The following is a 24,454-nucleotide window of genomic DNA, read 5'->3' on the forward strand; positions in this document are numbered from 1 at the left end:
TTGGTCTCTGAAAACGCCTTCAGAGTGAGATATCTTGCTCTCTAACCGCTCTCTGACTGCAGCTTCAGCACAGTTAGCAGCCCGAGCTAATCCGGCTAACAGCTAACAGCTAACGGCTAGCTAGTGGCGCTATGATGGCGGAGCTGGTACAGGGACAGGCCTCGATGAACCAGCCGGGGCTGAAATCAGATGGCCTGGCCGATGTTTTACAGAGGGCCCGGCAGGTAACAACAACACTGGGGCTCCGCACACATCCGTTCTGGGTCGTTTAGATCGAGCCAAAGCACTTTTATTTGGATTCGCCCGTGTTGTCTCAGCTGCTAACTCCTAACTTATGCGCTCCGTCAACACACTCTCACACACACACACACACACACACACACACACACACACTAGCATGCTAACTAGCTCGGAAAGCAGTTCAGAGTTGGACTTGTGGCCGGTTTGGAACACTTTATCCGGGCTGACACGGTCCGGGAGTTAGTTTAGGGGTAGTTTGTGGAGCTGTCACCCGGAGGTGAGCGCAGTGGGACCGGGGGAGGTGAAGGGGGGAGCAGGACAGAAGTTTGGCCACACGTGTCATTAAGGCAGACAACCTGTTGGGCTGCGGTACAGAAACACGGTGAAAAACCACCGAGGAGCACACCAAGTCCACTCTTTCTGCTCCGCTTTAATGACCTACTAACTATCCTCAGTAGGCCGGGGGAAGCTGTGAAATGCGGGTTTTCATACTGTGTTATCCGCTTTCCAACAGTTAATATGAGAGTTGGACCCCCCTCCCCTCCTCCCCTCCCCTCATAGGCTGCTGTTTACTGTAAGTTGGTTAGAAACTAGGCTGGCGTTATGCAACAGCCTCAGAGCCATATACAGCCGATTGGAGGTGTGTCTGCTTCCTATAGAGAGACAGACATGTATTGAGACAGACAGACAGGACATTTAACCACCTCCGAGTGTTTGAGTGAACCAGCAGGACGTTTACTCTGATAAACTGGCTCATCTCTGCATGCAGGTGTTTTATTCTCTGTGAGATATTGGATTATTATCTGTCTGTATGTTACAGACACCTAAGAGACACTGTAGTTTGACTGACAGGCCGGGTTACATCCAGCTGCACATTCGAACTATACAAACTCAAAAACTAGATTGCAATAACGTGACGGTTTGTTTGAATGTGTTTATTTACTCATTTCTTATTAAAGGGAGAGTTCAGCATTTTGGCAAGTAGTCTTCAGACGGTGTTAAAGCTTCAGGTCAAAGCGAGGCCTGATATACAATCCAGGAAGTCCAGTTTGAGTGACAGATCTGTGACTACACACGTTTAGAATACTTCCACTCAGGATTTTACAACTTATCACGGTGGCAATCATTTAATTTTTCCTCCAAGATGAACTGTAGTTATACGCTGTTGACGTTAAAAAAAGAATTCACCAGGATTGTGTGCTTGCATGCATGTGATTGGCCAAAGCAGCATCTTTCAGGATGAGGTTGCGTTGCTGCAACGGCTGGTTAAATATTGTTGCTGGACGACCTACACTTTGAGCGTTGGTTGTGTCGACGGACTGGAGTCACACAAATGTGAACGCTAGGTTTTTATCACGCAGAGCTAAAGGCCATCTTAACAGTCTATTTTTTTTTTCTTACTGATGGTGAGAGGTTCAGATGGAAATCAGTTTCATATCTCTCGGTTCAGTACAGAGCTGGAGTCAGGACATGGTTAGCCTAGCTTAGCATAAAGACAAAATAGGGAAACAGTAGCCTGCCACCTACCAACACCTCTGAAACTGTGCTGAAGTATGATTTAGTTAATCTTGCCCATCATATTAACTTATTTCTATCACAGCTCAGTCTGAGTTAGGAGCCACCACAACATGTCAATAACTAATAATATATAAATGTGCTCAATGATATTAAAACATTCTCACTACAGTTTATAATGGATCTTTTGAGCAGCCATGTTGGAAATCAGAGAAACTGAACATTTTAAACTGCAGGCAGACGACCAAAATGTCAATCAGGTTTTGCCTATCCGTCAAACTGAAAATTAAACGACATCCAGTTTGGAGGAAATTAGTCCTGATTCTAAAACTAGCCGGAAGCTATTTTTTTTTGTTGGTTAAAATCAGGCTCAATCTGTACAGTGTCTGTACATTAAGATCACTAATAAAATTGTTGCATCTCATTGTTTAACCTGAATACAAACAGACATGTAAAAACTATAGCTTGTGGTTTTAAGGGGAGTTACAGTAGGTGCAGTGTAGTGTATTATATCCTTGACGTTCCACTTCCGGGATTGCTCTGTTGCCGCCGGAAAATCCGTCAGATTTCACTCATTTAGGCCGGATATCCGTTGCCTTTGGGCTTTCTTTGTGTTGGCATTTTAAACTCCGGTCAATTTATGAGGACTATGGTTAACCTTTTCTCAGATCTCTGCAGGGTAAATCCAGACAGCAAACTAGACTATCTGTCCAATCTGAATTTTCTGTTGAATGACTAAAACAACTTTTAAAAGTACACATGCTTCTTCTGACATTATTTTGCAGTGGCGATGCAGCTTTTCTCCGGTGCTTAGAACCGCCCAAGACGATTGTGATTGGTTTAAAGAAATGCCAATAAACCAGAGCATGTTTTCCTTCCATCCCCGAATGCTGTGTGGACTAGCCAGACCCTCCTCCAGCACACTTTGGAGGAGGGTCTGGCAAAGCGAGACTGGGTGCAGTGTGTCCATCTGCCCAGATTTGGACAGTGAACTCAGGTTTTGGTTTTGGTCTCTGTACTTTTGGCTAATTCAGGAATTATTGATTTGTTTTAGAACTTTTAATGTATGATATTACAAACACATTTCTGTATGTTTCTGATTTTGTGGCAGATGTTGTGTCTTTTGCTGTTTGTAACTTGCTGCCTTACTTTGCCAGGACTCTCTTGAAATGAGAAGTTTTTAGTTGAAATAACAAAAACAAATATAGGTTTGAAATAGCTAAGCTAGTGTGGCTAGCTATACATTAGCACTGTATGCTAATAGCATTGCAGACAACTTGAGTGACAAAACCATACTTTTTAAAAATGTTGATAATCGGTCAAAGTAGAAAAATTACAGTAGTTACTAATATCATTATCGATGATTCAGTTTTATTCATGTGTTCCTGTTAGGGATGTAAATGATTAACTGTTAACTGGCAATAAGAATTTTGACCGATTTTAATACTGTAAATTAAACAGTTTAAAACAATATTATTAAAACAAAATGGGTTTTTTTGCATTGTAAAATAAAATGGGCTATACTATCTATTTCTTAATTGCTAGCATTTTAAGCCCTTTAACTTGGTAGTGCTACCAAGTTAAGTTTTAAGCTCTTTTTTTCTGCTAAGTTGGTGGCTCTCTGTTGGACGGCGCTCACAGCGGAGAGCTACGTGACACATGGCACTATATCGATGAGGACTGGTGGGTTAAACCGGCCATCCTACGCACAGAGTATGCCTGGTAAACACATTGCTGGTTGATGTGGAGACAGGCTCAGACATTCTGTCGACCAAGCAATTAATTCATCGACTAATAGTTTCAATCCTAGCCTCCGCTAACATCAGAAACAAATGATGGCATTATGAAATATAATATAAGTCTCATTAAGCTTCAGAGAAAACAAGCAGTGGAGTCAGTAACTAGATTTTATGAGATAAGACACATTAGGATCTGATTCACCTCAGCAGGAGATTGATTGATTGATTGATTGATTGATTGTAGTAATTAATCAGAGTACTTATTATTCAGAGCAGCATGTCACTATTGTAATTTGTTGATATCTTATGGAGAATTAGGGAGCACTTGGTTTGCAAAGGTTCTGCCTGCTAGTTCAAATATGGCAGAAGCTCATATCGATATTTAGATCCTGCAGCCTTGTTGCATCAGTCCTAGTGTTGAAACATTAATCTGAGTCACGTTGTCAGAGTGAGGCTGCAGAGCGCAGGTGTTAACAGGTGTGGCAGTGAATGTTTGACCGCAGCAAATTCCTCCACTCAACTGTTTTTTTTTATTTTCTTCTCTTTTTCTCTTTATCATGACAACGCTCAAGGTTACTTCGCTCTTAATGTATGTGTGTGTGTGTACTGGCAGTATTTTGCATTGTTGTCAGCCAAGGTGAGGTCAGCTAGCAGCCAAAAGCTAATAGCTGTGAATGAGCTGTAGTGTTATTGACTAAGTGGACGTATTTCTGACTGAAACCAACCGAGCGAGGCAGCGTTGACATCTGGAGCTGATAACTGGCCTTCAGAGTAAAAGCCACATAAAAGATGAATCTCCGACGCATCAGTGTGTCACATTAATGCTGCTGCATCTGAGCTTCAGGCTACATCTGCACTACTATGTTTTTATTGTTAAGCGGCATTTTGAGACACAAACGATCTCCGTCCACACTAGAGTGTTAGCTCCTGTAGCAGAATGAATCTCCATATAACATATTTAAGTAAACATATCTGACAAGACGTATCACATGACCATTCTCATACACTGGGCATGTGCGACAACCGGAAGCAGATTGTTGGACGTTACTCTGCACTTGAAAATCATGGATGTGTAAATTGAAAATACAGAAAATACTTTGGGGGAAAAAATCGGCAATGGCGAAAAAGTAAGACCAGGGATTTATTTGCTTCGACCGACGACGAGGGGGAAGTGTTACGGTATGTTAGCCTACCTACCCGATAAGGCTGTCCGTCCAGACTACAACGGAACCCTGGAGTTTTCAAACCAAAAGCGGGGGCTCAGAAACGCCGGAGTATTGTGAGGTGTGAACATAGCAAAAGGTAGTCGTTTTTAAACCACAACGTATTAGTGTAGATGTAGCCTCAGTTCTTAACTATAGGCCTCTCGCTCACACTTTACGTGCGTAATGTCCGCTAGATGCAGCTGAAGAGCAGTCAACTCCACTGCCGCAGATTATTTTCTGCCATCCCAACCAGCTGCAGAAGTCCACGGCACGCTTAATCCGAGTAGTTCAATAGCTTCTCTTTACACATAAATCTGTTTTGTTTTCTAAGTGTTTCCTGGATTTGTGCAAAACTAACGCTGGGTTTATACTTCTGCATTAAGAGGTTATGTCATAACTACGGCGGCCACATGCGTAGGCTGTGATTGGCTGCTTGTGTTTTCCCCCGAAATGTTTCTAATGCTGGTGGAGTTTGTTGAGAGTGAAAACAACATGAAGGAAATTAAAGAGACATCTAATGAAGCGATCACACTGCAGACCTTCTTGCTTACTGCGATCGCCACTCTATATGAATGAATGAATGAATGAATGAATGAATGTAAACTCCTGGGCCCTGTTTCTAATGTGGGATTAGTGAAAACTTCAACCCTGAGATGAGGGGAAACTCTATTTTCAGTTCCAGAAAGATAAATTAAAACCCTCTTTGTAAGAGCAGTTCAACTAAAACGTTAATGCACATAATGTGTCATCTCAGTTTAAATCGTAAAAATCGGTACAAAGCTGTAGTTGCGTATCAATGAATAATCATCTCTATCACCCATAATGTGATTAGTCGCACTGATAGAACATGATTCCTATAATATGGAGATTATATGTAAATGTTTTTAAATGAGCAGAATACTGGTGCAGCTGCAGAATGTAGTTATGGGTATAGTCTGAATGTGTTTTAACAGCAGTGACTGTTTTAAATTGAAGTAGCTGAAATAAACCCAGTGAATGCTGTTGAGCCAAAATCCAAATAGATGTCTAAATTTAAAATATTGTGTACTTTATCATCCATTTAGAAGATATACGTCTGGTTAATTAATTAATTAATTAATGGGCAACCCTGAATACAACTTTATTGTGTAAACTTAATGATACTTTTCCCTGCTCTAACTCAGGCTCAATTTTTTGAAAGATAAATTTGCACAGTCTGCATACAGTGCATTAATATTACTACGCCCACTACAAAATGGAGGCTCTGCCTTTTATTTACCTGTTGCCATGTTAAAACATTTTATCAAAGCTCAATTAATGATGGCTTTTTTCCATTTACCACACACAAGCTTAACCTGGAGTAAACATACTAAGAGGGTAATCGAACTCTCTCAGCTATTTTGGAACCGAAAAACTCTGAGTTTCCCATCCCAGCATGGATGCGTGTCTTTTCGCCGATGTCTGTTTTTTTCCGCTTTCTTTGTGTTGGAATATTAGGATTTATCAGGACTATGATTAACTGCTCCTCAGATCTCTGCATGATAAATTGAGACAGCTAGCTAGACTATCTGTCCAATCTGAGTTTTCTGTTGCACGACTAAAACAACTTTTAAACGTAACGTAAAAGTTCCTTCCCGAGGCTAATTTGCAGTGGTTCAGTGTGGAGCTTATGGCCGTCCATGACGATTGTGATTGCTTTAAAGAAATGCCAATAAACCAGAGCAAGTTTTTCTCCTATCCCGGAATGCTGTGTGGACCAGCCAGACCCTCCTCCGCAGCATATGGAGGATGGTCTGGCAAAGCGAGACTAATAAAATGTTACACGCATAATGCCATCGCACAGTGAAAAGTTACGTCCTTCAGCATAAAGACTGTAGGCAGCGCACGTTTGTAATTCATGTGAGAGTACCAACTGAAATGTATACACCAGGGTTAATACTCAACGGTCCGCATCTGATTTATATTGAAGGTCGGAGGTCCGAAACGATTGCCAATAACAATCCGGATCACTCTACTTCACTCCGTTACGCCACTACTGTATATTCAGTAGTTGATCAGATCACTCAGGACGTATATTAAAGCCAGGTAAGAGCTTTAGGGCCTTAGTTGTAACTTGCAAAACAAAGACTTTCTACCCTTATCTGTGCTGCTACTAGATTTGAATGTGTTTCTCTTGTGTCAGCAGGAGTTTACCTGTTCTAATATCCAGGTGTTACAGCTGTTTGTTTCTTTCTGTCTGTCAGATGGTGGGTAAGATGGGCGGAGAAGCCATGTCTCACCTCAACAGCTCCTCAGGAAGTGTCGACCCCTCGCTCTACTACTCCGGCCAGAAACGACCAGGAGAGGACGGAGGTGAGTGGAGGGGGGCAGAAAGGAGGAAATCAATTTATTCTTGAAAACTTTTTCTTCCCTGTCTTAGAATCTTTTCACCTGACCAGGAATATTTAACCTGAATCTAAATGATCCAGAACCTGCCACCGGAATCTTTTAACCTTACCTAAAACTACGGACCTAAGCAAGAACCTTTTCTCACCTGAGCAGTGTTTTTTTTTGGGTGGGGGGTGAGTTACGCGTCCTAGCCTATTCAGTGAAAAGCTAATGTTGTCACTCAGTCCAGCTGTACACCACCAGAACTAGTGTTTAGTACTTGAATTCCTCATTGCACAGGCTGCAGAGACAGCAGAACAGCTATGAATGAGAGAAATGACACGTTTTCTGAATGTTTCACAGCGATTATGTTCTAGCACAAATAAATAACCATCTGACATTCAACAGACGATTTTGTGGAGACAGATGCTCTTCGTTTCATTCTCCCCTGCATTTCATTTGTTGCAGGTGCAGCAGTAAACAAGTAGACTACTCTAGTATAGGGGTGGGAATCACCAGAGGCCTTACGATATATCATCACGATACTTTTTTCCAACTTCAAATTTTCCCAATTTCAAATTATGTCCCCAAAAGGAAACTTTGTCTGTTTTATCTGAAAAGATAAATTTTGTTTTTGTTTCTTTAAGTTTGTTCATCTCACTTCAATTGTATTGCTGCAAAATGGGATAGTCAAGCAGACAAACTGACAACACATATAATAAAAATATCGGTACTTGGTATCTTTGTATTGATACAGTATTGCCGTGGAAAATAGCGTAATACCATGCATACATTTTATCTTTGTTTGATACAATCAAAAGTAAAGTTAGGCTTTGCTGTCGGCTTAGAGAGAGAGAATATTACCTTCTAAAGCACAGTGAGAGAAAATACAGTATATGCCATCGCACCCCGTGTTGATGTGCTGCGGCGACCTGTAACAATTGCCTCATATCTGTGCCTCGCATTTCGAACCAATGACATTCAACCAATGACATAAATTTTCCTGCCATGGTTGTCTTGGCGACCCTGGTCCTGTGCTATTCACAATGAAATCAACCCACGTCCAACCCTTGTCGGAAGTACTAAGCCGATTCAATCAACAAAGGTTAACCTACTTAAACGCAAAGTCAACCCTGGTGTAACTCTGGTCAAGCCCTTGGTGTGAAAGGGGGATTAGAACATTCCAATTTACCTAGAACCAAATAATAAACCATATCTTTGTGTTTTTAAAGATTTACGTCTTCAGTATAAGCCAATGGGCTTGGGGCTGAGAGCCATAGACAGGAAATCACAGTATTGAGAGATGGACTAACATGTTGTCGGTTTTTGGATTTGTTGACAATGGGGACATTGCGGCGGTTTCTTCTGTGTTGCTGAAACATGTCCGTTAGTTTTGGTCCGCACCTCCGTTAGGCCACTTAGCCTGGAGAAAATAAATGCATTCATGTCTAATCTGTGTCTCTGTCTCTCAGTAGGTAACCAGCTAGCAGCCATGGGGCATCAAGGGTACGATCAGCAGTACATATTGATCACACACACACACACACACACACACACACACACACACACACACACACACACACACACACACACACACACACAGCATGGTGATAATGATACACACATAATGACGAGTGTTCAGCATCATATTCTTGTTCATCAGTGTGTTGGTGTCGGGTTGTAACAGTAGATAAGTGTTTATAGATCTGTTCTCCTACTGTCTGCATCAACATAATCACTTATTGACACACACACACACACACACACACACACACACACACACACACACACACACACACACACACACACACACACACACACACACACACAGTGTGACCAAGATGTTTGTGTGTATTGCAGCAGGGTAATCACAGAGGATTACAAGGTCCCCGACAGGATGGTTGGCTTCAGTGAGTATGACCTCCGACCACCCCCCTTCAACCTGAACCTTCTCATTTTACCTAAAACATTTTGAGCTGGCCAATAGCCTTCATGTGAAATATAACCTTTAAATATGACCTAGATTCCTTTAACCTTAGTCAGAAACCTTTTCACCTAAATCAGAAATGTTTGCACCAGACCTGGAACCTTCCATTTGACTCGCAACATTCAAGATTATATAAAACCTTCCACTTAACCTTGAACCCTTCACCTGATCTAAAACTTTTGAACTGTAATGTAGAATAAGGCTGGGATACCCGACCCGAGCCCGACGGGTCCCGACGGGTCCCGACGGTACCCGACGGGCCGTTCCGGGTTCGGACCGATATTTAGAAACGATGGACGGGTTTGGGACGGGTTTGGGACGGGTACGGACGGTCACATCAGCGCGGTAGCCTAAGGCATTGGACATTTAAAATTTTAAACAGCTTATTATGTAATGGGCCTGTTTCACTTGATGCAAATGTTCGTTTTTGTGATTAAAATAAATTTAAAATATTAACCTAACAAACACGTGCATATCAGGCAGACTGCATGCCGCAGCGCATTGAGCGCTCAGAGCGCAACGATGGAAGATGTTAAAAAAAAGTTGGCCTCAGGAGTTTTTAAAACTACCGAAAATGAAGGAAAGTCTACTGTGTGGAAGTATTTCAACATAGTTGTCTAGGCATATGACCCAAATAGTAATACATTCTGCCACGTGTTACTACTTGATGGAATTTTAGTGTAAATAAATGAATTGCCCTTTTTGCTGGGCACCCCCTGGAACTCCCTTAAGGACCCCTGGGGGTACCCGTAACCCACTTTGGGAACCACTGATTTAGACTGTTCCAACTGAGCTACTTGACCCAATATGTCTCATCTAGAACCTTTTCACATACCACAGACCAGTGGTACCCCCTCAGATGAACTCATGTACCCCGTCATCGAATCCCAATGTATGTTCCAAACGTATAACACTTTTCATGATATAAAAGTGGATATTGTAATTTTTTTTGTACAATTGAATCGTCAATATAATGGTTGGCTTATACAGAATCTCTTTACCCCAACTTGACCTAAAACCTTTGAGCTGGAACTTTTTACCTGACCTAGAACCCTTACACCAACCAACCTTGAACCTTTTATGCTGACCTAGCCTATTTACCTGAGCTGCAACCTAACCTAAAATATTTAACTTGAACCCTTTCTCACCTGAGCTAGAACGTTTTACCTGACCTGAAATCATTCCACATGATTTAGAACCTTTTTAACTAACATAAACCCTTCCACCTGACCTTTTAACTTTTAAGCCGGAATCTTACTATCAGACTTGATACCTTGAACCTTTCAGCTGATCTGGAACCTTTCACAAACGGACCTAAAACCTTTTCACTTGACTTAACGATAACAAAATGTTGATCCATAACGTTGACATAACATTTCTCTCCTCTCTTCCTCCTACAGTTATTGGAAGAGGAGGTGAACAGATCACCAGGATCCAGTTGGAGTCCGGCTGCAAGATCCAGATTGCTGCTGGTGAGTCCATCTGACTGTTTGTTTACATGCTTCTCACGCGTGTTAACTTTTTTACCGTCTTTTCCTCTAGCAGTGCTGCTCGCTTGTGGACATTAACTGATTTGTACAGACAAGTAAAAGGAGACTTTGATGCCACTTCTGCTCATCAAATCTTCCATCTGGTTAAACTAAAATCCTGCTCCTGCTCTTTCCTCTTTTCTGATTGTGTGTTGTGTGTAGACAGCGGAGGTCTGATGGAGCGGCCATGTTCCCTGACTGGAACTCCAGAGAGCATTGAGTGAGTTTCTAAACATCCACCAATCATCTCCTCTGAGGACTTCCACCAGCTGCTCACCTCCTGTCTGTCTGTGTGTGTGTTTCCAGGCAGGCGAAGCGTCTGCTGGTCCAGATCGTAGATCGCTGTAGAAACGGTCCGGGTTTCCATGGTGACGGTGAAGGCGGAGCCTCTGTGCAGGAGATGCTGATCCCGGCCAGTAAGGTGGGGCTGGTGATTGGCCGAGGAGGAGACACCATCAAACAGCTGCAGGTAGAGTGATTGACACCTTCAGCTGGGCGTTATGACACTACCAACTACTGAGGTGTCTATGTTTTTAATATCTCTGATGTTTGTTGGGTGTCAGGAGCGAGCAGGGGTGAAGATGATGATGATCCAGGACGGTCCGATGCCAACAGGAGCTGACAAACCTCTCCGCATCTCTGGAGACCCGTACAAAGTGCAGGTAAAAACTAACATTTGTACTGGAAAAACTCCCTCAAAACAAGCCCAAAATCTTGCTCTGAATGGAACATGTGAGACTGGTGACCAGAACGAGAGTACGGCTTTCCTTTTGGTCAGATATAAGCCTTGTTTTGTTTACTGATGGCTTTACGTCAGCATCGGATGGCTTGCCTCAGTAGTCTGTGTTACCAGTGTTACATGCTGGTCGGGCATACTATTAAATTTCTTGCCCACCACCCACCGTTGTTTTGCCTTTTTATTCAAAGAAACCCCATTTAGTTCATTTTTGCAAATCAGCGCCAGTGTGAACGTGTCTGCTCCGCTCCGTACAGCAGCAGTGTTGCAGCACAGATTAGCAGGAGTCAGATTCAGAGTGAAAAGCAAAAGTGCATGCTATTTATATCGTTTAGAATATCAGTGTGTTTTATGGCTTGTTGCAAGTCGTGGAGAAAATAGACGAGAAAATAGACCTGGAGCCGACGTCTGTCTGAACAGCCCAATTGGTTTACATCATATTTATAAAAGGTCTATGGTTAACAAAAGGGAAGCGGGTAGTGCGTCGCAAACTGAGCCGCGCAGCAACAGCAAGAGTCGGAGAGGCCAGACACAGCCGTTGTGCATTCACAGTGTAATCGGTAACACCAGTATTTTCACGGTGGTTTTTTTTAACCGGGGGATTTCATCACCGTGGCTTCCCTAGTATCAGAGTTGTGTTGAGGTACTGCTGCTGCCTCACATTCGAGGCTTTACACCCGCAGACCATTAGAAGGTTTAGTGTGTGATGCTGCAGTCGGCGGATCTGTTTGAAATATTGCAGGGACACAGAAACAGCCGGTGTAAGAAGTTAGATGAAGAGCTACAGCCTCTTACTGTGGTCTAGGTACATGTACCTCTAAAACCCAAGAGTACACAGTAGGTAGATTTAACAGTCTGACATCTAACTGTTTCCCTCTCTATCTTCTGCTCCTGCAGGCAGCGAGGGAGTTGGTGTTGGAGGTGATCAGAGAGAAGGACGGAGATTTCAGGTCGGGGCGCAACGACTTCAGCGCCCGTCTGGGAGGAACCAGCCTGGACGTACGACACGCATTCACAAACGCACACTGTTAGCATTCTTTAGGAGCTAGCATGTTTGAGGGTGCGTTTGAATCACTATTTAAAAGATACATTCATGTCTAGTCTGTTTCTCTGCAGGTGCCAGTTCCCAGGTTTGCTGTTGGCATCGTGATTGGCAGGAACGGAGAAATGATCAAGAAGATCCAGAATGATGCAGGAGTCCGAATCCAGTTTAAAGCAGGTCTGTTTAATATAATCCAATTTAAAACTAGTTTGTTTACACCAGGATGAACCAGATTATGTAATTCAGATGAAACTGATCTTATTATTCCAGCAATGCAGTTTACAACTGGGTTGTTTAACTCCAACATAATAAATTACGCTAAAATAATCCACATTAAAACGAGTAATTTTACACCAGTAAAATCCAGTTTAAAGTGTGTTAGGGCTGCATAATTAATCGAATTTTAATCACGATCATGATTTTGGCTTTCCACGATCAAATTTGCGTGATCGAGCGATATTTAAAAGGCGTCATTCCGTTCATAGAACGCTCCTTATCAAAGTTTTTGCAAAGCCAATCTAGCGCTCCATAAACCACTGTCTTATCACGTGCCTCCATGAGCCAATCAGAGTTGTTCCCTGCACTGCGCAGCTTAGTTTTTAAATGTAGACAGTCCCAGAGGACAGAGTAACGCGAGGAAAATTCCACCACAGGTAGCAGTTGGTCATCATAAGCCGGTCACAATGTTTACCAGTAAACGCAACATTTTGTCCCGTCTGTTTTGTTTTTCATACAACAGCAATGACCATAGTGCTAGTTTGTGTCTGTTAGCTCGTAGCTTTAGCAGCAGACTGTTTGACGTCCTGCTGTTGGAATCCTGTCACACTACACCGTTTAGCTGTCAGCATTTTAGCCATGTTTGATCCAGTTACTACTGTGCTAACGGTAGGCTAACGTTACCTGCTGTGTAACGTGTTATTAGTGTTTACTAGCATGACATGCAGCGATGTTTATGTTGCCTCTAACGTGGGTTTCGGAGCATCAGAGCACAAGGCAGACATGTAAGTAGCAATGTAATCCGCGTTTCTATTGCGTCAGGTAGATACCTTACAGCTGAATTATGTGACAATAAAATTAGTTTTGGTTAAAATCAACAAATAATCGTGATAATTAATCATGATCTCAATATTGATCAAAATAATCGTGATTATCATTTTGGCCATAATCGTGCAGCCCTAGTGTGTGTTTAAATCATTGTTATCCGGTCCATGTTCACATGTAATCCAGTTTGAAACTATTTGTTTACACCAGAAAAATGCTGATTGAACCAGCCTGTCTATGATGGTATGATCCAGATTAAAGGCCACTTTTTGACCTTTGACTTTTTGGCATCCTGCAGATGATGGCATCAGTCCGGAGCGTGTTGCCATGGTGATGGGTCAGCCAGACCGCTGTCAGCATACTGTCCACCTCATCAATGAGCTCATTCAGACCGCACAGGTAACACACACACACACACACACACAGACACAGACACAGACAGACAGACACACAGACACAGATAGGTGAGTCTAAACGGAACTGAGATGATGATCTTCATTTTGTGTTTGTTTTTGTAGGAGCGTGATGGTTTTGGCTCGGCCCTGCGGGGTGGGAGGGTAAGAGGTCGTGGTGATTGGACTATGGGCTCTCCTGGTCCACTACAGGAAGTGACCTACACCATCCCTGCTGACAAGTGTGGCCTTGTCATCGGTAAAGGTAGGAGAAGAAATCTTTTTCAGTCTGACCACCCTTTACATTAGCAGCTGTGGAAATTATTCACACCTTTGTGTGGGTAAAATTAATATTTTACAGCACATGTTGTTTTGTTTAGTAATATATGTACCTGTGACAGCAGTCTGGTAAAGAAATCTTTGATATCGGTAAAACCTTTTTGACAACCTACAACAGGTTAGTGTGTGTGCGTGTGTGTGTGTGTGTGACAGTTTAGTATTGTGATGATGGAAAGGTCTACATGTTAAGTCACGAGTTACCAGGATGTCCCTGTCATTTTTCTTTTGTATCTGATCAGTTGAAATAATTTGTGAAGTTTATGACTTTGAAACATTTTCGTTTACAAGCTACTTGATTCAAATACTGCGTGTCCTGGTTCCAAATTGTTTACGTTTTATACAGACGTGAACTAACTACAAACAGTCGACTCACTTATGGACTCACCTCTTCTGTCGAACAGGCACAGAGTGGATCTTCTTCCCTCACAAAAGATCTTTTGCAGAGTTCAGAAAAAGAAACGACGCAGTAAAGAAACTCAGAGTTCAGTAAAGTCATGTAGTAGAGCGTGGTAAAGAAACGCAGTAGAGCACAGTAAAGAGTAGTATTTCTTAATATACCCATCCAATAAAATAAGCCTGTATCAGCATATCTTCTTCCATTTTCTAATAACGGAAAAATCTGCCACTTTAGGATGCACAAAAACAACATTTTGCACCCATGTTGAAACTAGTAATTATTTTGATTGTTGTTATTAGGCCTGGGTGTGGCACCTCAGCTCTATAGCGCCCCCAATTAGTTTTAACCTTTGAATGCATTTTTTTGCCCTTGATATACTCAAAAACTTGGCACTAAAAAAAAACCTGTAAGGCGCATTACAAAACTATACAGCGATTCAGTTCATGTGTGTTTAGCTGGCTCCATGGCGCCCCTTAATCCGTGGAAGGCCTTTATTTGGACAAAGTTGCATTACACATTCACAAGATGTGGTACACATATTCCTTCGTAAACATTGTTGCCATGGCAAGACAGGCAATGTGCATGTTTCGCCATTTGATTTTGCATAGTCCAATGGACCTAAATTCCACACGCTGCTGGATAAGAGTCCAGGCCTGAAGACATCTACGCGTCCATATCGACTCATTGTCATTGCGCCGCCTACTGACAACCGGAAGGCAGCCTAATGTGACAAAGAGGATCCAATTTACATGAACTTTACATGGTTTGGTCTACACGATATACAGCACCATGATGTATACTTCGTGTGTGTTCTGTAGCGCCAGACAGTGGTCAGGAAGTGCTACAAAATGTGCAATATGTCATTTCCAGTGCCACGCACTCCAACCGGGAAATGATATCAAACTCGTGTGCACAGGTTCAGAAGGCCACAGAAATGCACAGTTGTATTAACCAGCGTCCCGCCAGTACACCAGATATGCAGGGAGGTGTGAGGACCCGTTCAACGCAGCTTTCATTTAAACTTTTTCTTTGTCTGCAGCCTGTACAATAAGACTTAACAACAACAACAACAACAACAACAACAACGTGAGCTCCATTAGCCCTACTCTCATTCTATTTCAAAACGCTTAAAAACATCAACCATTCACCATCGTGTGTGTGTGGTGGTGGGGGGATGGTGTGGGGGGGTCAAGAGGGTCGAGCAGCAGCTTCCAAAATAAAAGCAACCAAAAAAAAGAAATGTCAAGTACCTAATGCTTAGACACCATATGGTCGGTTTGTGTGTGCGTCTGGTGGTCTATTGTCTGTCAGGACTTTCTATTGGACAATACTCATGAATGTCCTACTGTCTACTCTCACACACTAAAGCCTGTTGTTCAGTAGATTCAAACATGCTATTAAACAAAACATTTTTTTTTTTTTTTTTTTTAATGGCTTCAGATTCAGTTAAAAAATAAACTAAAATGTTTAGTTTATTAAAATGTACACAACAAATATTTGAATTAGCTAAAGCTAAGAATTAGATTATTAATGATCATGGGGTAAAATTCAGTTAATTATTAAGACATTGTCAGAAATGATCATTAGATACTTTATTCATCCCAAGGGAAATTTTTTAAATATTATAATAATCATTCACTCATTTACAGTCAATAGAAAAACACCAGATGCATGTATTCAGAGTTTTTAGTAAGAAAACGCAAACTATTAAAAGTGAAACTTTTCATTGATGAAGGTTTGTCGATCAACTAATAAATTGCCTAATTAATTTAATATAACGCAGCTGGCTGTTGCATGAGGGCATTTTTTAAATAAGCAGAGGATCATCAGGACAAACTGAGGCAAAAACAAAATAAATCTGGCAAACGTAGATTTTAAAGCATCATTTTATAAATTCCAAACATATGGCCGCATGGAAAAAGAACAGTCACAATTTTATAATGTTACAATGCTGCTGAAAATAAAACCTGGTTAGATTTAAAGGAATGAAAACAAAATAGATGTCAAAGTCTGAACAATATGGAGCTTTAGCAGAGGGTGAAAACCTTCAAATATCCCACTCACTCACTCAATCACTCATTCATTTACTCGCTCTCCTTTTCACCTCATAAAAGGTCCATTAATGGTCTCCTCATTTGGTTAACAAAGGGTTAATGACCTGAGGAGGAGGAGGAGGAGGAGGAGGAGGAGGAGGAGGAGGAGGAGGAGGAGGAGGAGGGAGGAGGAGGAGGAGGAGGAGGAGGAGGAGGAGGAGGAGGAGGAGGAGGAGGAGGAGGAGGAGGAGGAGGAGGAGGAGGAGGAGGAGGAGGAGGAGGAGGAGGAGGAGGAGGAGGAGGAGGAGGAGGAGGAGGAGGAGGAGGAGGAGGTGGTGGTTCTGGCTACAGACTTGCTGGTCCAACCAATAACTGAATCACGCTTAAAGGTTTCAGCGTCCAATTTCCAGGCTGTCATAGATCACGTAATAGTAGTTATTTCACCGTTTTAAACTTACCTCCCAAGATTTAGTTGCATCAACCAATCAGCTTGTCTGAAACCTACAGTTATGGTAAAAAACTCTCTGCTCGTACCGTAGAGATGATTCAAATCCTCACAGGAGTAAATGGACCTTTTTCGCAGCAGACATTTTGACTTGTCATAGTAGGAAATTGATAACCTTAACAATGGCTCAATTCCTTCAAGTGGAAATAAATAAAAAAAATAAAATAAAAAAAACTTTCATGTCTCTTTGTAGCTTTGCTTATTTAAAGCTAATGTACTTGCACTTACTACTTGTTGTCTGGAGTTTGAACTTTCACAGTTGAAGGCACTTAATTGTAAGTCGCTTGGATAAAAGCGTCAGCTAAATGACATGTAATGTAAGTTATTTCAGTGAGTCAGCATGCACAATACCATATCTCTACCGGCTTGCTGATGTCTCTCCTCGTTTCTCCTCTGCTGCTTTCATGTGCATTTATTTACATTTAATAACTTTGTTTAATGATTTTTTGGTAAACAAAAGTTCTTGTTAATTGACTCTCCATGACATCTCCATCCACCCGCTCCATCAGTCGCGCATTGCAACATCACGTCTCCTTAAGTCCTCTAATATTTCCTCATTTATGTCATGAACACATCCATGATTCATGGAAATGTTGTGTAAAACACAACAAGCCACAAAGAATGCTGCGACTTTTTGAGGACTGCACTGTTAAGTGCCTCCTGACCTATCCAAACACCTGAAGCGCATTTTCAGTAATATTTTTCCTTGTAATTATGTATGGTTTTGCAAAAATGGGAACTGCTGCGTCTGTGTAGATGAGGGAAGCAAGGTGTATGCGCGTTGTGCACACGCTACATTGTGGCCAAGCATGCGCCCCTAAAATAGCATCTGAATAACGCGCCACTGACTTTAGATCAGGTTTTTCCTTATCAGTGGCGGAATTGTTTTCTGAAACTGCAAAATAGCACCAGGGAACGTTTGAGCCTGAACACGCCTCCTCTTTTTGCTGAACCGCCCCCGGGAGTGCAAATACATTCCCTAATTTACCGACGTGCGTCTGTGGAGGGAAAAGTCTGCTGTGCATCGGGTGCAAAATAGGAATGATGCATGCGTCAGTGTACAAAGTCAATTGTGCTGGGTGCGAGATAGGGCCCCTAATGTCTAATAAATTGTGTCAAAAGCAACGCATGGCTTCATCCGTCTATGTGGGATATGATTGTTAACACTTTGTGTGCGTTTGTAGGTGGAGAAACCATCAAGAGTATTAACCAGCAGTCTGGAGCCCACGTGGAGCTGCAGAGGAACCCTCCTCCCTCCACAGACCCCAACACCCGGGTCTTCACCATCAGAGGCACTGCCCAGCAGATGGACCTGGCCCGCCAGCTCATAGATGACAAGATCGGGGTACTCAAAACAAATTGAACTCAATACAATGACACTAACCTAAACTTTCTACTCGGCAAACAGCTATGAAGCTGATTCCTAAATCAAACGCACATCATCCTCATACCTGTAAAATAATAATCCGTGTTTGTTATCACTGAGCCAGACTGTCTCTTAAACCTGAGCTTTCTGATTTGTTTCGTCCTGACTGAACTTCAAATATACTGGATGTTGTGATGAATTTGGCAGCATTTATTATTTCATGAATAGTCTTCATTTTGTTATCAGTTTGAAGGTTGCTTTTATTGTCTTCGAGAAGTGATTTGTCTTGGATTAAATTATTGCATAGAAAAACAAACCTGTCACAAAATACACACATAATTAAAAACATTTAATGAACACGTGCAAACACTATATTTACAAAGAACTTCATGCTGGTAAAAATACAAGAATTCCACAACCTGTTACATTTACGCTTAGTTGTAAGCCCAAAATTCCACTCAAAAATCATGCAATTTAAGCAACTGATTTATTGACAAAAACTATATAATTAAATAAAGAGTTCTCACTGGTTTACAGTCATTGTACTGAGATAATAAGATACAAATATGATTATGTACAGTGGCTCATTGCAGATTTAAGATGGCATGAGTTAAATGTTACTGGAATAAATTGTACTTTCTCTCTCCTCTCCTTCCAGGGTTCAGGTATCATGAGTAATGGAGGTTTTGGCTTCAGTCCCTTCACCCAGGGCCCTGCTACACACCAGAAGTAGGAGCTTCTGTCTGATATTGATTTGATTTGATTTGATTTGAGCTCGTCAGATTGTGATTATGATGATGAATGATGGCTGAATTGTGGCACGACAGCGGAAATAGAAGCAAATATGCAGCACAGATGCAATATTATCAACTTCTATAATCTCTGCAGAAAATCAACCGTTTCTGTTAAAACTATTAAAAACTTGTGCTGACAAAGTCTCATCATCTATTTCCTGTTGCATTCTGATTGGTTGGTTTGTAGTTGGTAGCAGCAGTAACACAAGATTCAGGACCACAAACCAAAGATTTCACCACGTTATTGTGTAGCAGAAGTGAATGAATGAGTAGATATGAAGTATAATGTTTTATGTCTGTGTAGATACTTTGTACATGTAATCTATACTCTGTGGAGTGTGTTTCATTAAGAGTGTGTTTGTGTGCAGCTGTGGCAGCGGTCAGACCTTCCTGACTGGCGTTTGGGGAAACACCTACCAGACCAGCTGGCAGAACCCTGGACAACAAGACCCTGGTAACACACACACACACACACACACGTTTGTTTTTCTTGAAATCATTTTCCTTTTTGACGTTGAACCCCATAAAAACGACAGTGGATTTTGTAAACAAACTGGCATCTAAAATGTTAAAATTGAAAAAATTAATGAAGTTGATTAAAAGAGTAACCTAATGAAAGGGGAAAATAATAATAATACTAATATTTCATTTTATGGCAGTTTTTTGACACAGACATCAGAGTAACTATTTTAAAAGGATGCACAAGAGCTACATTTTCTGAGTTTGATTCCCAAGAGCTGTTTTTAATGGATTGGTTTGGAGTTGGTTGTAGATGATCCAGTGAGTTCAGTCTATAAACACTGTCAGACTTACTGTCTGTTTCTGTCTGCAGGTCAGCAGAGCCAGCCTCAGAGCTTGATGACAGACTACAGTAAGGCCTGGGAGGACTACTACAAGAAACAGAGTATGACATCTGTCTGTCCGTCTGTTCCTCCAGTAACAAAACAAATGAAAAAGAATGTTTATTTGGTTATTTAATTAGGACTCACGTTTGTGAGTGGTATTCTTTCTTGGGTCTGAACATGCAAATACATAGAACAAAAAAGTTAAAAACGAAGATAAAGAACGTAGAGTAAATCCAGCAGAGAGTATGTGGATATTAAACATGAGGGTGTACCTTTGTAGGATTGTTATGTAAATTGCTGTATTTACTATACTGATCCCCTCTGCTTAATGGAGCTTCATAGTAAGTTTTAGCTCATGGTTAAGTGTTCCTGTTTACTGTTGTGCTTCACTCTCAGCGCTCTCAAAGCATTCCTTTAGAGAAAATGCTATTAAAAAGCCATTGTGAAAACAAAGACTCCTAATCATCATGTTGCTCTGTAACTGCTGGATGTGGAAATAAGTCGTTAACATTTTAACTTGAAAGGGGATGATGATGATATGTTAATGCTGTGTTCACTGCTTGTTTTGCTATTGCTGGTTTAACTAACTCAGTTATTAAAACAATAGCAGAGATGTGGACGTGACCTCATGTTCATGTCTGTGTCTGCAGGTCAGTCCTCTCAGCAGAGTTCGGTGCCAGACTACACTGCAGCGTTAGCAGAATACTACAGGCAGCAGCCCTACCTGTGGAACGCCGCCCAGATACAGGTAACGCACAGGAATCTGCCAGCTTACTGTACCTGTAGTTTACCTGTTACAGGTTGTGGCTTGGGGTTTGGAGCCCAGAAACAACAAACCTCACTACTGCTACAACATGTAAATATACAATACACACAATTATGTCATTTCCTGTCTCTTTAGGATCACTAGAGGCTCATTCGTCACCGGTGAAGGCCTCGGATGGTCGTCAACGGCAACAGAATCTGGGTTTCCTAGCAACGCTCTGCCGCTTCCTCCTTCCTTTTGTAGAGAAAAATAAGGATTAACTGAAAAATCACGAACTCTTTTCTTTCTGTTTTTTAACCTTACAAAGTTGATATTTTGTCGGGCAGATTTTTTTGGACTAGCCTCTGGTCTCCACAGTGTAGACCTGGTTTTTCTTTTTGTTTTATTTTTTATCAAACTTGAACTTAAAGATGTATCAGTGTGGCTTTGAACAAAAAAATCCAGTATAATCTATATTTTGTCTAGTTTTATTTTCCAATAAGAAAACGGTATAAGGCTTAGCAGTCTTGAGTAATAAAATCAGATATTATTATTATTATTATTATTATTTTGTTTATGATAATGTTTTAAAGCATGCGTCAGATTGTGTGTTGACTCTCAGTTATTTTTTTTTTTTTTTTTTTGGCATAGAAATATTTTAATAGCGTCAGATGGAAATTTAATGTTTTACCGTCAGAGACAAAACTGTTTTTTGTACTAAATTTGTGCTCGCTGGGTCTGTTTGTTCTCGATCTAATTTTACCTGTTTAGTCGCCATCTTGGAGGTGCAATGACGCGTTTATTGTTTTCTTTTGGTTTGATGATAGTTCTTATTCCTGTATCTCTATAGTGACTCTTTAGTTTTTATGATGTAATGATGAATAAATGACGATTTATATTGCGTTGTCTAAAGCCGGATCTCTCTGTGGTCAAACAGTTTTTGTCCTCCACAGGATTTAAACCTCTAGCCGACACCATGTTTCCCCGCCTCAACTTTCATTACAGAAAGGGGATAAATGACTATTTTCTTACAAAGTGAAACTTTATTATTGTTATTGTAACTTAGTTCTGCATTTCTACTTTGCTGATTTGTTTATAGAAGAAGTGTGAGCTGAACAATGAAGTTATCGATTCTATTAGCGATGTAAACTGGCGTGTTAGCTAAACGCGCAAGTTAGCTAAACGTGTGTTAACACACGAACAATGTTTGTTAGCAAAAATATGTGTTACCTCAACTGTGTTGGCTGAATGTGGTGCTTAAACTGTTTCTGTTAGCTGTGTTGTATTAGCTGAATGTTAACTGAAAGGTGTGTTGTCTGAACAATGTTTTTGTTAGCTGTGTGCGTTAGCTTAGCGGTTTGCGTTAGCTTTTACTGACGAATTTGTGTTAGCTTTTACTGACGAATTTGTGTTAGTTGAATCAAAGTGGAGGCTGAACTGTTTCTGTGTTCCAGTGTGTGTGTGTGTGTTAGCAGAGTCTACTGGATGTGTTGCTATTAGCTAAACGTGTGCACTAATTTAACTTTGCAGAGCTCATGATTAATCGTAAATAGCAGAGTAAGGAAACAACTTTCGCTTCAGCCTCCCAGTTGTAATTGTAAAAAACATATCAGCAAACCAGTGACAAAATTGCTCCAAAGAACCATCACTGGCATTAACTTCTAAATAAAACCCAATAAACAAGAATATAATCCACTCTGCTAGTTAGAAATAACTGCTATAACAATGTAAAACATTCAAACACATTGATCTACTATAACTACATGACTAGCTAAGGGAGCATTATCTTTGAATAATTTGTTAGGGTTCCTAAAATCTCCCCTATTCTCTAAACATGACGTGAATACAGCATTAGTTAAATAAATTGTTAGCTAATGTGCTGGCAGTATGAACCTGTTAGTTAAACTATGTACATTAGCAAAACTGTTGTAGCTTAATGGCGCTGAATGTGTTAGCTAAACTGTTTTGTTAACTTGTAGCTAAACTTGTGTGTTAGACGTGTGGTGTGTCAGAGTTAAATGGTGTGTATGTTAGCTGTATGTTGTGTGTCTGTTAAGGCTGGATTATGCTCCTCGAACATGCACGGTTGTCAAATTTTCGTGGCTCTTTTATACGAACGTGGAAGTATTTTTTGCTTTTACTTTTCCAACCCAACTCCCAACAGATTTTTGGATTGTTTAAAAAATGTTGTTTAGATTAGGAAGACTTTAAAGTTTAGCCCCTAAAGCCCTCCTTATAAATACAAAGAGAGGTTTGTGCACCTTCGTAGAGGTGTAATTCCAACCTTAGCTGTATGTTTGTTAGCAGCGTGTGTGTCGTATTTTTGTGCGTTAGCTAAACGTTGTTGTGTCGGACCACAGAGAGATTTGTCTTGTGTTGAGGGAGATCTGGCGGCTGTTGAGTTGAATATTGAATCAGTGGTTCTGCTTCTTGTATGTGTGATGATGATAATAATAATGACGACGATAATAATGAGTTCTCCTGTACAAGGGTCTATTTAAATCTCTTTATCCAGTTTGAATATTCAGTTTGTCGATAAGATAATATGGTTTGTGTAAATTTCCACTCTGGCGGGTGCTCTCCAGTTAAAAATGTACTTTGTTATCCTGTTAAAAATGATATTGTTTAATTCACATGTGTCTAACCGATTTGCAAAGTGAAGCTGAGTATGTTATTTTCTCAAGACTGCTAGGCTAACTGTCTCTATCTCCTCTTCTTGTCTGTCTGTCTCCGTCTGTCCGGACGTCACCACATTTAAAAAGTTAGTGGGATTTGTGATTTTCTTTTTTTTTTTCTTTTCTTTTTTTAACACGTCTGTAATCGGACCAGGCGCGTTGAACTGTCCCCAAGCTCGTTAGCGTGGCGGCTCTGAGACTAGCAGAGCTGTAGTGAGGGGATTTTGCTCCCCGAAAAATAATTAAACACTGGAGTGGACGGTGGCTCGATGTCCAGCCCCAGTTCCAGGGTTCCTAGGTGTCTACTGTTAGAACCCGCACTGGGTTTAAAATAGTTAATACCTGGTCAGCGGGGTCACACCAGGCCTCCCCAACGTCCCAGGGCCAGGACTGAACACGACATCACCCTTCCACTCCGGTTTAGATCTTCCTAGTCCCGACTCCTCGTCCTGAAGGGGTTATGGGGAGCTTTTTGGTTTCTTGGTTTCTGTTGTTTTTCTAACGGACAGACGTCCTAACTGTAACCTGCAGATTTTTCTATTAGATTCTATTGACCGAGTTGTGTATGAACCCGAGCCACGAGACTGTCGTTGGCCGAGAAATGGGAAGATGGATGATGATGATTAACATGAGGGCTAATAAACAGGCTCATTCTTTCTGACTGATTGTGTTTTTATGAATCTATTTTACTTAAGTGTCACAAGATTCACAAAGGATAGAAAATGAAATGTAAACTAAACCAATGTTATGGGATTTGGCAAAAGTGATCAAAATTTTTCTAAACGAGTTTACACAAATGATCAGGCCACATGACACCTAAATTAGATACTATCCAATGTAGTATAGCTTCAGGGACAACGTGAATTTGAAGTCTCACAAATCGTGTTTCTGTTTAATTATTTTAAGGTCACAAAGGTGAAGCCTGATGTCAGGAAGTGTGACTTCAGGTTACTGAAGTTCACCCTCAAAAATCTAGACTGAGT

The 24,454-nt window shown here is 41.1% G+C and overlaps 1 protein-coding gene across 5 annotated transcripts; it reads left to right on the forward strand.

Annotated features, from left to right (window-relative positions):
- Nucleotides 1-11: 11 nt before the first annotated feature.
- Nucleotides 12-24,132, forward strand: LOC114555385 (far upstream element-binding protein 3). 5 transcript variants are annotated; one of them, XM_028577744.1, is made up of 18 exons: nucleotides 12-224; nucleotides 6,922-7,030; nucleotides 8,521-8,551; nucleotides 8,909-8,955; nucleotides 10,433-10,504; nucleotides 10,724-10,781; nucleotides 10,868-11,030; nucleotides 11,125-11,223; nucleotides 12,195-12,296; nucleotides 12,399-12,516; nucleotides 13,679-13,779; nucleotides 13,899-14,037; nucleotides 18,231-18,391; nucleotides 19,071-19,141; nucleotides 19,575-19,660; nucleotides 20,039-20,110; nucleotides 20,702-20,799; nucleotides 20,953-24,132. In XM_028577744.1, the coding sequence occupies exons 1-18, from the start codon at nucleotides 132-134 to the stop codon at nucleotides 20,959-20,961; spliced, it is 1,629 nt and encodes a 542-aa protein (XP_028433545.1). In that variant the 5' UTR covers nucleotides 12-131; the 3' UTR covers nucleotides 20,962-24,132. The 5 variants fall into 5 exon arrangements, with proteins under 5 accessions (XP_028433545.1, XP_028433542.1, XP_028433546.1 ...); XM_028577741.1 differs by having other exon boundaries at nucleotides 13-224; nucleotides 8,518-8,551; nucleotides 8,906-8,955; XM_028577745.1 differs by having other exon boundaries at nucleotides 13-224; nucleotides 8,518-8,551; nucleotides 8,906-8,955; nucleotides 12,414-12,516.
- The last annotated feature ends 322 nt before the right edge of the window (nucleotides 24,133-24,454 follow it).

This window comes from Perca flavescens, chromosome 5 (genome assembly GCF_004354835.1).
Source record: "Perca flavescens isolate YP-PL-M2 chromosome 5, PFLA_1.0, whole genome shotgun sequence".
Lineage (NCBI taxonomy): Eukaryota > Metazoa > Chordata > Actinopteri > Perciformes > Percidae > Perca > Perca flavescens.